Source organism: Populus euphratica, unplaced genomic scaffold (genome assembly GCF_000495115.2).
Source record: "Populus euphratica unplaced genomic scaffold, PopEup_1.0 scaffold717.1, whole genome shotgun sequence".
In the NCBI taxonomy this organism is placed as follows: domain Eukaryota; kingdom Viridiplantae; phylum Streptophyta; class Magnoliopsida; order Malpighiales; family Salicaceae; genus Populus; species Populus euphratica.
The window spans coordinates 13,842-28,320 of NW_011500599.1; the positions used below are offsets into that span (position 1 = coordinate 13,842).

General features: G+C 31.8%; 2 protein-coding genes across 2 annotated transcripts; both read left to right on the top strand.

Annotated features, from left to right (window-relative positions):
• Window positions 1-5,273: 5,273 nt before the first annotated feature.
• LOC105115588 (uncharacterized) lies at window positions 5,274-9,752 on the top strand. Its single transcript, XM_011012519.1, has 7 exons — window positions 5,274-5,442; window positions 6,174-6,253; window positions 6,365-6,427; window positions 6,513-6,560; window positions 6,656-6,709; window positions 9,218-9,275; window positions 9,382-9,752. Exons 2-7 carry the CDS (start codon window positions 6,176-6,178, stop codon window positions 9,420-9,422), a joined length of 342 nt encoding a protein of 113 aa, XP_011010821.1. The 5' UTR covers window positions 5,274-5,442; window positions 6,174-6,175; the 3' UTR covers window positions 9,423-9,752.
• An 893-nt stretch (window positions 9,753-10,645) lies between these two features.
• On the top strand, window positions 10,646-11,764 carry LOC105115589 (E3 ubiquitin-protein ligase RNF126-A-like). The gene has a single exon (XM_011012521.1). It carries the CDS (start codon window positions 11,008-11,010, stop codon window positions 11,689-11,691), a length of 684 nt encoding a protein of 227 aa, XP_011010823.1. The 5' UTR covers window positions 10,646-11,007; the 3' UTR covers window positions 11,692-11,764.
• Window positions 11,765-14,479: the final 2,715 nt, after the last annotated feature.

Here is a 14,479-nt window from a genome sequence, read left to right on the forward strand (position 1 = left end):
GAGTTTATACTATACTTATTTGACATACCATTAGTGGATCCTCTAACCTTGACATTTATTGTTATCATTGTTTAATCCTTACGTTAATCTTTCATCTTAAAATTCTCATCAACTTCTTCTTCTTCTTCTATTATTATTATTATTATTATTATTATTATTATTATTATTATTACTACTACTATTACTACTACTACTACTATTATTATTGTTATTATTGTTATTGTTGTTGTTATTGTTATCATTATTTATAATTTATACATTTAACCTCCTTGTGGTTCGACCCCGATCTTGCCAGGTTATTTATTACTTCGACACTTCTGCACTTGGGAGAAGACATCAATCTTTTAATCATGTCAATTCCATATAGAGGTTTTGCATGGACTATAGGGCACTAAACAAACTCACCATCAAAGATAAATACCCCATTCCAATGATCAAAGAGTTGTTAGAAGAATTGGTGGGAGCAACAACCTTTTACAAGATCAATCTTAGGTCAGGGTACCACCAAATCAGAATACTATAGGGGAAGAATTTAAGATAGCCTATAGAACTCACAGCGGTCATTACGAATTCCTTGTCATGCCTTTCAACCTAACCAATGCCGTAGCCATTTTCCAGAGTCTTATGAATGAAGTTTTCAGGGATCACTTAAGGAAGTTTATTATGGTATTTTTCGATGACATTTTAGTTTATAGTCGGACCTTATCTAATCATTATAAGCACCTTAAGATATTCCTGAAAATATTGAGAGAGGACCAGTTAGTTGTCAAGGCTAACAAATGTTTTTTCAGCAAAAGACAAGTGGAATATTAGGGCCACATTATTTTAACTCAAGGTTTTGCAACTGACCCTCTTAAGGTACATTCAAATTTAGATTAGCATATTCCTCTAAGTTTAAAATAGCTTAGGGGATTATTGGGATTGACATGATATTACCGAAGGTTTGTTAAAGGTTATGACAACATTTCGAAGCCATTAACCTCTCTATTAAAAAAAGGAGCCATGAGGTGGAATGAAAAGGCTGCACATGTGTTCGCTCTCTTAAAGAAATTGATGACAAGTGCTCCAGTCTTAGCTTTACCATATTTCAACAAACTATTTATAATGGAAATAGACGTGTCCAAGGTAGGGATAAGGGCAGTTCTAATACAAGAGGGGCATCCCATTGCTTTCATAAGCAAATCCTAAAGGCCAAAGCAATAAAACATGTTTGTCTATGAGAGAGAGATGTCAGTGATTCTACATGTAGTTAATAAGTGGAAACATTATTTATGAGGAAGGCGCTTCCATATTTAAATAGACCACATTAGCCTCAAGTATCTCCTACACTAGAAGTTAGCAACTCTAGCTCAACATTTATGGTTAGTTAAACTTTTAGGGTTTGATCATGACATTAAATACAAGCAAGGGAAAGAGAATGTCCTTGTCGATGCCTTCTCCAGGATTCTAATCAAGGAACTCTATGCTTTGACAACTTTGACCATTTCTACTAGTCTAATGGAGGAGATCAAATAGTCTTATTCTAGTGACCCTGCTATACAAAATATCATTAAGGATCTACAACATTCGCCTGCCTTTCATCCACACTACACTTGGGTGAATGATCATCTTAATAGGAAGGGAAATGTGGTGGTAGGTAATAATGATGAACTGTAAAGTAAGTTTATCTTTATGTTCCACAATTCAGTCATGGGTAGACACTCAGGGATGATGATTAGTACTAAGACTATTGGAAGCTTATTCTATTGAAAGGGACAGCAGAAGCAGATAAAGCAATACACTAGGGAATATAGTATTTGCCAAAGAAAAAGGCATGAAAATATAGCCACCCAGGACTTCTACAGCCACTGTCAAACCCATTTGCACCATTCATCGACATCATTATGGACTTCATATATGGTTTACCTAAATCAGAGGGAAAGGATGTCATCTTGGTAGTGGTGGATCGATTTAGTAAGTATACTCACTGCATAACACTAAGCCACCCATATTTTGCTCCTATGATAGCCAAAGTATTTATGGAAAAACATACACAAACTCCATGGATTGCCGGCTTCTATCACCAGCGATAAGGACCCTGTGTTCCTTAGTAAATTTTAGAAGGAGATGTTCAATATTCAAGGAGTTAACCTGTACTATTCTTTAACTTATCACCCGTAAACTGACGGTCAAATAAAAATTATTAATAAATACATACAGCATTACTTGAGATGCATGACAGGTGATTGTCCCAATCAATAGGTAAGGTGGCTACCTCTAGCGAAGTGGTGGTACAATACCAACTACTATTCAGCCACCAAGATGACGCCTTACGAAGTAGTGTATATGTCCCCTCCTACCATACACATTCCCTACTTTCTTAAGGATTCAGCAGTGACATAGTAAATGAATATCTAAACACGAAAAAGGAGGTGATTAACAGAGTTAGGAGGCATCTCCAAATCGCTCAGAACAGAATGATCACTAATGCAAACAAGAAATGAAGTGATAAAAGTTTTGAAGTCAAAGACTATATATATCTAAAACTATAGCTATATAGACAACAATATATTTCAAGCAGATGATCATCATGAAAGTTAGCTGTAAAATATTATGGTCTTTGCCAAGTGGTTGCGAAGATGGGTACTGTAGCCTAGAAACTCGATCTGCCACCCTCTTTCATGATTCATCCCATGTTCCATATCTCCCAATTCAAAAACCATGTAGGAAATCAAGTCGTGTAGAGATCTCTTCCTATTATGCATCATGGTCCTTCCCTGCAACCCAGAGCCATACTAGAAAGACGAATGGCTAGGCAAAACAACCAAGTTGCCATGCAAGTGCTCATACATTGGATTGGGAGGCTACCATGCAAGTGCTTCAACTCATTAGTGAATTTTCAAGTTGCATCAGCTGGTGGTAATTGTTATCAGTAAAGGAGGGACAAGAAGAAGATTGATGTTCAAATTCAAATTAATTACTTTCCCTATGCACCATTTTACTTATTTCCCTGGAACATATTGTTTTTACTTATTTTCTTATGATACATCACTTGTTAAGAACATTCCACACCTCTGTAGGTGTGGAAATATTCTAAAACTGTTATTTAGTTATAAATTGATGTAAAAAAATGCATAGCAATACACACACAAAAATAAAATTAAAAACGAATGACATTACTCTCTGCTAGCTATATCTTACAGCTACCAAGGTTAAATATTGAACCTCGCAGTTCCAGTCTCTACCTTCCCCACTTCATTCAGTACCCTCCATCACTGGATTCAATACAGATTAGCACCTCAAGTATTTCTCTCATAACATTTGAGGATCCATTCTCCTACAATCTTGCAAGGCAAAAATCCCTAATCTTCCATTCAATTCACCATATAGCTAGACATTACTAGCCTTGACATCTCTGTGAATCACAACTTGCTCCCATTCTTTATGCAGATAAAACAGCCCGAAAGCTACGCCTTTGATGACTCTAAATCTTTGGCTCAGATTGAGGGCGACTGTTGGTTGGTCAAAGAGGTATTTGCCCTTGCTCTGTTGGTCAAAGCAATTTTCTGGCTGGAATTCGTGGATTTTTTTGGTGTGATCTTTACTGGGGAGAGAAGGAGGACGTGGAGTGATGGAGAAATGGGGCTGGTCTTCCATTGAAGTTTTATTTTTAATAGAAAATCATGGTTGTTTAGGTTATATTATATATGGGAGTTTATTTAAATTTAAAAATTAAGTTGATTTAGAATGTAAATTTTATTTTTGAAAATAATAGAGATAAGTAAAATATAATAAATTATAGCAAATCCAGGGTTATTTTTCCATTATGATTTTATCCAACCTTCTTCTAGCGGTTTTTACTTGTAATAATTTACGAAAATTTCGTTACAAAATATTTATTTCATGCATTACATTGCAATAAAAGCTAAAAGGTATTGAAAAAAAAATACTATTACATCCCATAATTTTATTTGTAGATTACAACACTAATTTATAATATTTTATTCTTTATTTTTGTTTGTTTTGATTTTTGTTTGTTATTGAATTTTTATAATTTAAATTTAATTTTATTATAATTGAGAATTTATTTTTTATATAATTATAGTGATATCAGAGAAATATTTCAAAATTAAGTTGATATAAAAAAAATATTTTGACATCACAACATAATTTATTTTTTTAAATAATTAAATAAAATATATTTTAAAAAAAAAATTTAACAAGCTAACCTTAGTTATCTCAATTTATGGCTAAGCATGGTACTTTTCTTTTTCTTTTTTTTTTTATTATTGAAATCAATTTTATAATCTTTTATTTTTTATAAAATAGTTAAAAAAATTAGTTTTGAAAAAAAACTATGTTATTAAATTTTATAAAGCCCATGAACTTATTTACAGGTTTTAACAGGTTTAACTCTTTTTTTTCTCTTTATAAAATTATTTATTTTTAATTTCATCTTTTAATATTTAGCTTACTAGAAATTAATTTTTTTATTTTTTATTTTTTTCTATAAAATTATTATATTTGTTTTCAAAATATTCTTGTATTAGATTGATGCTTGATTTTATAATTGTATATTTTTGTTATCATATAATTAAATAAATAATATTAAAAAAAACAAGTTACTAATCCTAGTGGAATTTATGACTACATTCACATGTTTGACTTATTAACCCAGATTACCTAATTTATGAGTCTAACTTGTTTATTCATTGAACATGATATGTTTTATTTTTTTAAATATTGATTCTTTATTTTTTTAATTAATTTTTTTATTCCATTTTTTTTTAATATTGAATTGATTAAAAAATAAATTTTATAATTTTTTTTATTTGTTTTATACATGGTTATTATAATCTTAAATAAAATATCTATTTTAAGATTAATACTTAATTTTATAAATATCTATTTTTTTATATAATTAAATAAAAATAGATTAAAAGCATCAAGATTACTATACTTAGTAAAGTCTATGACTGAATCTTCTTATGATTAAGATCAATTCAATTTAGTTTTATTTTAATATTTTTTAAATTATATTTTTAAAGTTTTTTAAAATAAATTAAGCTATATTTTTACTATTTATCAAAAATATGTTTAAATTTATGAAATTAACGTACTGGAAACTTGAGTTAAGACAAGGAGCTAGGATAAGAGATTTCAACATTGATTGGTTTGGTTTAAAGACACGGCTAAAGAATTCCTCTCTTGACCTTCTATTTTAAGTTTTTTATTTTTAAATCGAACAAACTAATAAACAGGGAATAGAATTGAAAACTTAGAGACAAGTAGGACCATAACGAAATATGGAGAAATCTATCAGGTGTAAAAGATAGCGTACCTCATCAAGATCGCGTTCCAGATCTCAACATCACAATATTATCCTTGTGTGAATAATCCTCTCTTTCTCTTTGTCTTCCTTCTCTCTCTACATTTGAAACCGGCGCAAGAAGCTCGTAATTGGTAATAAGAATTTTGAATTCTCATTTCGCTTCTTTTTTGTGTCTAAAGTCTTTTACTTTTATTTTTATTTAGCTGCATACAATTTTTGTTTGTTATTTGATAAAATAGATCTCTCTTCTGTTTGTCTTTTTATCAATTTCGTGCTAAATAGGTCTTAATTAGGCAGATTTGATTTTTAATAGAGAGAGATATTTTTTCTCATTACTTTTTTTTCTATATTCAATTATTCTACTTAGGCTGTTTACATTATTATGCGTTTTAGGTCTTGATTGTGTTTATTGTTGTGTTTAGTTTGCTTTGGATTTTTGGAAAGGTTCCTGGATCAAATAATTCATTAAGTGCTGTGCTTATTTTATGATTCTTCTCTCTTGGGTCATGAGAGAAGAATAATAAAAGTAAATAAAATTTGATAATTATAATGTAATTTAGCACTGATTTTATAGAATCATTTATAAATGTTGCACATGTGCGTATAAGAGTTCGGAATGATTAGGATACTTTGATGGTATGATGAAGGAATGTTTGGAATTCATAACAATAGGTTAGATTTGGAGTTGCCGTATTTGGTTAGTGTTGTAGTAGCAAGCATCTTGTTAAGTAGTTTTCAAGTTTGCTAAAATTTGCTCTCTCCGGATTTGGTTAAAAGTTTGTATGCGTGGAAGGAGCATCTATTGATGTGAGTAAGATGTTTATTCATGATGACAACTGTTATGCCATTACGGTTGGTTCAGGTATGGAGGTTAACAAGCAAGATCAGGTTGACGGAAATCTTTCCGAGGATAAAAGCTCCATGCCTTCATCTAAACAAGAGGTGTTTTGTTTTCCTGCATATGCATGATTTATTGAAGACATGATTAAAAAACTTTATTTTGGAAGAATTTTTCACTCATTCATCAACTTCTTTATATACACTTATATGTAGGAGGAAGTCGTGAAGAAGAAATATGGAGGAATTTTGCCTAAGAAACCACCTCTCATTTCTAAGGTGACTCCTTATTACCAAGTCTTGACTCTTGATACATATTGTGCTCTGTGCTGGTTTGTGTCTAAAGTTATGATTTGGATGTTAGGACCATGAGCGTGCCTACTTTGATTCTGCTGATTGGGCACTTGGAAAGGTACTGGTTTCACGGATTGTTTCTGTTGTTTTACTTAAAACTGACTGCATTAAGATGGTTACCTGATACCATTTGATGATATTGAACTATAACAGCAAGGTGTTGATAAGCCTAAAGGACCTCTCGAAGCGCTTCGGCCTAAATTACAGGTATATATGTGAATGATATTCGCCGATCCATTCTTTATCTCCTTTTTGTCTTCTTTCTCCTAAGAAGAAATCATGTGAATGCTTGTTGTGCTTTAGCTGTGCTTATGTTCAACTGTCAGTGGGTGATATAAGATAAACTAGACTGAATAAGTGGCTGTTGATTTCTTATGATGGTAGAGAGCTGGTGGTCTCATTGGAAGTTTTCTCTGAGGGTCTACTAGATAGCTAACCAATAGAGTTAAGTGAAGCTGGAAACTATATTACGATGTTGAAGTAAGAGTTGATAAAATGGTAGAGATAGAAAGGTTGTAGGAGCGGAGAGGATTGCCTGGGCTCTTGAGGTACTGGACCTGTAAGAAAAATCAAGTTTGGGACTCTTAAGAAGTTCATTTTCTGTGTGTCCCTTATAAAAAGGACTAGTTATTTCTTTTGGTCCTTGTTGAATATGTCTTTGCATGCTCTGGTTCTTTGGAATTGTTTTTTCTCCTATTCAGTCTGTCCTTCTTTTGTGCTCTATTCTATACTCCCCTTGTACTAAATTTGCATTGCCCACTTTGGTGATTTTCAAACAAATTATTGTAAACCTGAAAAATGAGTGATGATAGAAGCCAGATATTTTCCTAGATTATGTTGGCTGAGTTGAGGATCTGCATGCAAAAGTAAACAACTACTTATGTGTTATGAGCTTTTGGTGATAACAAATATAAGAAATCTAGGTATTCATTTATTTCGAAAACTGAAGGTGTTAAGTATTTTTTTATTTTGAAATCTGGAAGCCTGTTTAAAAGAAGGAAATCATTTGAATTAAGTCAGTTCTATCAAAAGATGCATTAAATTTATGGAGTATGAGAATGTTAATTTTACCTTGAGATAATTGGCCTGCTCATGCTCAATTGAAGTTAGTTTTAGGTTTTTCTTGAGCTCGCAATGGGATATAGGTGAACAAATGAAACTTGTCAATGGTCTGTGACTTCTGCCAGTGTTCTTCCACAGCTTGTAGTCTCAAAAAAAAAAAAAAAAAAACAGATGAATGGAAATGAATATTCTGAGGGAGGGGTTCTGTGCCACCATATATGTATATAAACGTGGAATCAGGTGAAATGGATAAGCTATACAAAGGAGAAATTGTGTTATGTTATATTTTCTTGGATGTTCTCCCCTTGATAAGCCAGGAAATAGAAAAAAGGACTTCTTCACCAAGCAGAGATTACCGAGAAAAAGCAAGCATTTATTTTGAGCCAATTCTAGGATGTTTGTTCAAACAAAGTTTCATAAATTGAAAATAGGTGTTTCTTTTAATTTTCTGACTGACAATACTGCATAAAGCTCATACATTCTTTACAATAATAACTATTGACATGTGCAACTTGATTTATTACCATTTTAGATATTATTAATGACTGTCCACTCTTTTGGTTTTGATGCTTCCAGTGTTTTCTAAAGCGATTCCTTTTGTAGTTCCTTGATAAGGTTTTGGATGATAATGCATTTGTTCCTACAGAAGCAAACTGTCTCTCATCACTGAGTTTATCAATCATTAATGTTGTTCCAATAAGATTATTCCTTTAAGTAGTCATCATGTGGAAAGATTTGGTTGTGCTATTTCCTTTGCAAATCTATAAAGCATTAGGCATCACCTTCCCAACTCAGTGCTGTCTCATTCACGGTCCCCTGAAAACAATTTCTGGAGATTATGTTCCCACTAACCTTTCTGCTTTGCACTAATGGGTTTCAGAGCACCACTCTATTGCACCCCATAAGATCTCACTCCAAACCTGGTAACTTCTAGGCTGGAAAAAGTGAGGTCCCCTGATAAAATAATGCTTAACAATCTACCTTAATCCACACAACTCGAAGTGGAAAAGGGGCTTTCTGTGCTGCTTCTAAGATCTCCACCTTCTAAAATCACCTGGAAACGATCATAAATTGGATGAGGTAGTGTGTTAGATATTTGAGTTGGAGGGTGTTTCCATCCTAAAATTTAAAGTCTCTTCACTCCTACTGTTTTTGGAGTATTTCTATTTTGGCTGAGGAAACAGTTGCAGAGATTTAAGGTTGATTTTTCCATTTTATTCTGATCAACAGAACTGAAGCTGTCTACTTATTGCTCGAAGCAAAGTTCCTCAATAACTTTGAACTATGGTTTTGTTGTTTTCTTTAAATCCTTATTTAATTTATTTAAAGGGAAAGGCAACATAACAAGCACATGGATATTTCTCTTTTGAGGCATGACACAGATATAATGCCTCCAGTGAATTTGAAAGAACCATGAATGATGACTCCTGCTGTGCTTGTGATTTCCTCCCTGCCTTTTTTTGCTTAGTTACTTTCAAGAAAAATGCAGATTGGCAGACATCCTAAATGGTTTTGGGTTTTCCACGTGTTAGTTTATATTTATGAGTGGAAGTACCTTTTTTTAGCCTTTCCTGCTGGCCATTGTGTTAGTGCTATAATGCTAGCATATTTCGTACTGGGTGCTTATTTGTGTATTATCTCTCTGTTTTCCAGCCTACACAACAGCAAACGCGATACCGGAAGTCTCCTTATGCCCCAGCTGATGGCGAAGGTATGCTCAGTCATCATTATGTTACACAAAGCTATAGATCTCTTTTCTCGGTCTGATTTTCTCTCAAAGGCCAAGGAAACTCAACTGTCCTTTTCTTTATATGCAGATGCAGGGAGTGCATCTGAGGATGCAACTACCAATGAATGAGAAATCTCCATTGTTATTTATATGGTGAGGATTTCTGAAGGACACAACTGCCAAGGAATGAGAAATTACTATCTGTCTTCTGCTCTAGTGAGGACTTGATTGTTACTCTTATACCAACATAGGTGGTGGGTGATTTCTGTTATCTGCTAGAATAAAGTCGGTGGAGTTGTTTGGATATTGCCGAAAAGAAACTCGGAGAGGGTCCCTTTTTTGTTAATGTTTACAATGCATAATTCAAACAGCTTTATCCATTGTCATTCTGTGTAATCCAGCATGCATCCTCGATGACCATTACTTCTAGTGCAAAATCAAGTACTCTTTCGTTTCTCAGGGTAGAACAGTATGGTAGCTGATAGGCACCATTATTTAATATTGCCAGACGAAGACAACATTGCAGTTGTTATCTTTCTGGTACTAATGCCTGTGGCGCGAGACATCATGACTGATTTTTGGTTTATAAGGGCACAGCTATTCCAGTTGAAGATCTACTAACCTAAAGCCTCCAGATTCTTTTTTTGATAAAACTTTTTTGTTAGTTTTATCTTATAATCTGTTTGAAAACGCAGTTTAAACAGTGTTTTTAAAAAATTTAAAAATATTTTTTTTTGTTTAAAATATGTTTCTTTATATTTTTAAATATAAATTGTTTTGATGTAAAAATAAAATTTTAAAAAATAATTTTTTATTTTAATATATTTTTAAATTAAAAATATTTCAAACCGCAATCCTTATTTCAATTCTAAAAAATAGGCTTTTAAAACAATATACTTAGTATGTTCTGTTCTCTCCATCATTCTGGAATCGAGATCACAAGTCAAATTATAGTAATATTGTTTTTTATTATTAAAATTACAGTTCTATCAGGTCTTGTCATGCAATGGATTTAGATTGATTCATATTTACTTGGACATTAGTTTTAGTTCGATGCTCGAGGGTCGAGTATGATTGTGTATTAAATGATTGTTAACTGTAAGATATATTGCTATCTGGGGGACTATTAATTCCTCCCACCTGATTTAGTCTTAAGCTTCTATAAGAAGGAATCGTGTTGGATCTAGATAGTTTTAACCGGCTAAGCTTGGCAAGTTCAGGGCTTTGGAAGGTTAAAATATATTTCAAAGTGGTAAAATTAGGAAATAAAAAAATATGTAATTATTATTATTATTATTATTATTATTGATTGGGCTGAGATTTGGGAATCAAAGTATTAAATTTGGTTTTGAGGTATTGATTCCTAGCCGAAACGTCATTAAAGAAAAATAATGCCAGGATTTTACAGTGGCAGTGTTTTTCTACCTTCCTTTTTTTCTTCTTTTTCTTTTGAAATCAGGATTTATTTTACTGGGTTTCCTTGTCTGAAAAGGGAAGCCAGAGCCGGAGAACGGTTAAACAGTTGCTCATGCAATAACGGCTATTTTGGACAGCTTGCTCTTGCAATTCCGTATTCAAAACAGACATGGATTGATTCCTTGAACCGTCTGGTAAGAGCCCTATTCTATATAAAATCCTACCTTAACCCGACAGTTTCTCACTATGTACCGCATAAATATTTCCTTCAACTCGAGCAATAAGCTCAGGCAAAATCATGAAGCCCTCAAAACATTCTCCCAATTGTTGTGAATTTTCTGCTAAAGAAATCACAGTAGAGTTCATCATTGTCAAGGAATCATGCGACGGCTCCTCGCCGGTCAAATCTAGACAGTCATTCCCGGTAAAGCGAGGGGAATTGGTGTGGGATCGTTTGAAAGAACGCACATACAGGCGTTTGCTCAGGAGCATAGGCATCAGGTTATCTCCGACGGTAAAAGCTGACCTAATTGAACTCGTATCCCGTGTTGCTTACTCGTTGCCTAGTCAAGCTGACCATATATTTGTGTGCATTATTACATCCGAACCAAGCCATTATGCCAAGTTTAATGTCGTGACTGGAATTCATGTCGATGAAGATAAGGAGGTTTCCTGGGATACTGTGGAAAACCCTCTTCTTCATGTGTTACAAGCCTGCAAACCACCTATCCCATGCTTGAAGAAGGTTAAGATTGACGAGGATAATGTGGGTTCTAATGAAGCCTTGTGCTGTGCAATTTGCTTACAAGACTTCCCTGCTGCGTCTGAAGCTGCTACCACCACCTGCTCTCATGTCTATCATCCTCATTGCATTGTCAAGTGGTTGCTGAAGAGCACTACATGCCCTATGTGTCGCTCTAAGCTGCCTACGGGCTCATTCTTTTTTCACTCGCTAGGGACCCAGATACGTCTTAGGGATTAATTGCTTATTTTCTGTTCAATTTAGGATTAACTGTCCACTGTTCGATCTTGATCGTCTTCACTTGGATGTTCTTGACGCCAGTTTTTTTGCTGTTTTATTAACAGTGCAATGTGGTTGTTAGCTGTTGAGCTTAAGGAGTTAATTTCTGATTATATTAAGGTTGTGCTCCTTGTTTCTACTAGAGTTGTCTCCTTCCTCCTTTTCTTCTTGTGCATGCTACCTAACCGAAGGGCCACGAGACGAGCTCTATGACAAGGTATGCTAGATCAATCTTTGATTATTCTTGCTTTTCGTTTAATATAATATTAAAATATTATTTTTTATTATTTTTAAAATTTTATTTTTAACATAAAAGATTAAAATTTAATAAAAAAATTATTCAACAGCTGCATCAAATAATTTCTTAAAATTCTATTCAATTACATAAAATACTGATTTTATATACTTGTGGTTATGCATAATGTTTGTCATAAATTGTTTTTACTTTTATTTTTTTAAAAATATTTTTCAGAAAAATATAAAAAATCTAAAGAAATGCATTTTCAGTAAACTTTATCCAAATTTTCAAAATTTAGCTATTTTCTATGTATATATATATATATATATATATATATATTTGCATGTTTTATTTTAATTTCAAGCAAATAGAAAAAAAAAAAAGAAGAAGGAGGAGGAGGAGGAGGAGGAGAAATCCAAGTGCAAAATGAAAAAAGGAAAAAAAATAAAAAAGAGTGAATGTATAAAGTGAAAAATAAAAATAAAGATGAAGATGAAGAGTGAAAATAATTTTAGAAAATAAAATAAAATTGAGAGCTAGAATATTGTGATCTAATTTATAGATATCATTGCCTAGTTTTTTTCATTATCCCATCTAGCCTAGTACTAGATTACTAGAAAAAGCCAATTTACGAAATTAGGATTATTTTAAAATTTTAAACCAAATAAAGATTGTTCTAAAATATTCTTATAAATACATTTTTTTTCTTTTCCAAATTAGAGAGACTACCATTTTAGATAAGAAAAAAGAAAAAAAATAAACTTTTCTTTTAAAAAAAAAAAGGTTAGAACAATAAACTTAAAGTTTTAGCATAATATTACCATTTGAAAAAGATTTAGTAAAATAGTACACTTTGATATTATCACGCTTTCAAAATGTAATATTTAGTAAATGTTGTCATTTAGTAGTTGTTTCATTTTAGAAGCATTATAAGATAATGTCACATTTTATATGCACAACGACTTAGAATTTTGCGTTTCTAAAATGCGAAATCAATTAAAATTTAAACTTAGATTGAAAAACACGTAGAACAAACACAAACACAACCTCTTTCGACCAAATGATTGACGTCATCACTATCTCTCTAAAAAACCCTCCAAACACCTTCATTTTACCTTTAAAATAACCAAAAATCAAACTCATCCTAATCTATAAGCATTATTGGATGTTTTTGTGTGCAAAATCAAACATTTTATTTGCTGCCACTACTACCCCCAACATTTTTCTAGTCTTATAAACAATGTAAATATACTACATTACTATGAATTTATGTTTTGTCAGTTAAAATGAAATAATTTTTTAGGTTAAATTTATGTTTTATTGTGAATTTAAGGTTTTTTTGAATTAATATGGAATTAGTTAAGAATATCATCAATTAGGGCTAATTTGATATAGTTAAACATGAAAAAAATTTAAATTAATTATGAAATAATAACTTTAATTAATTATACATTGCATTTAACTGATGTTAAATTGTCGAATTAGAAATTTTATGTGTATTGTTGGAATAAGTTACCAATATAATTAACTATGTTTAATAATTTTATAGACGAGAGCATGAATGCAGTAAAATTATAATGATTTATATATTTTATTGAATTGTTGATTAGTTTATGAATTTAGTATTTTCTTTGAATTATATTAATTTTCTATTAATTTGGGTTTGATCTAATGAAATTAAGTATGAAAATATCAATTAGATTTCATATCATGAATCATGTTTAGTTTATAGTGAATTTTCTTTAAAATTAAAATTGAGAATTTGATTGTATTTTCTACGAATTTTCCATTTAGTGGTAAGATAATATAATATAATTATAATTACATCCATGCCACCATAATCAAATTTATTTAATTTTTACATGATGTCTTATAACATATTTATATTATGTCATTACAATGACACTGTTGTTTATGATATAAACAATAATATCATATACAATGGTGAGAACAATTTGTTATTAAATAGTAATTTAGATATGTCATATGTAGAAATAAAAGAAACATATGTCATGGATTTTGGTGGAATCATAATGATACTGATATTGAAATAACTTGAAGGTGTTAGATTGATGAACATCGGTATTATTCACGGATCTATATGAAGATATGTGCTTAATTTATCTAAAGCTACTAGATGATTTTGATGTCATCCCCGCATATAGCTAGGGATTTGTTGTTTCAACATGCTTGTGTGTGTGTGTGTATGTGTATGTGTGTATATATATATATATCTTGCATGCATGAAAGGAGACAAATAGAGTAAGGGATTTTTGTTACTTCTATATGTATTAATTTGGTTTCATAATTTTTTTGGGTTTGTATTTTATGGTTCAATCCGATCTTAGTGTCCAGAGCGGCATAGAGGATAAGGCAGCGTATGTAATGAAATTTGTGGTATTGAGATTTTTTTCTCCATTCCTCTTTTTTCTCTTTTATGTCCTTGAAATTGATGATGGGTAAGCCAACAATTATGGTCATTTTTCTTTTGATTGATATATTTTTTTTAGA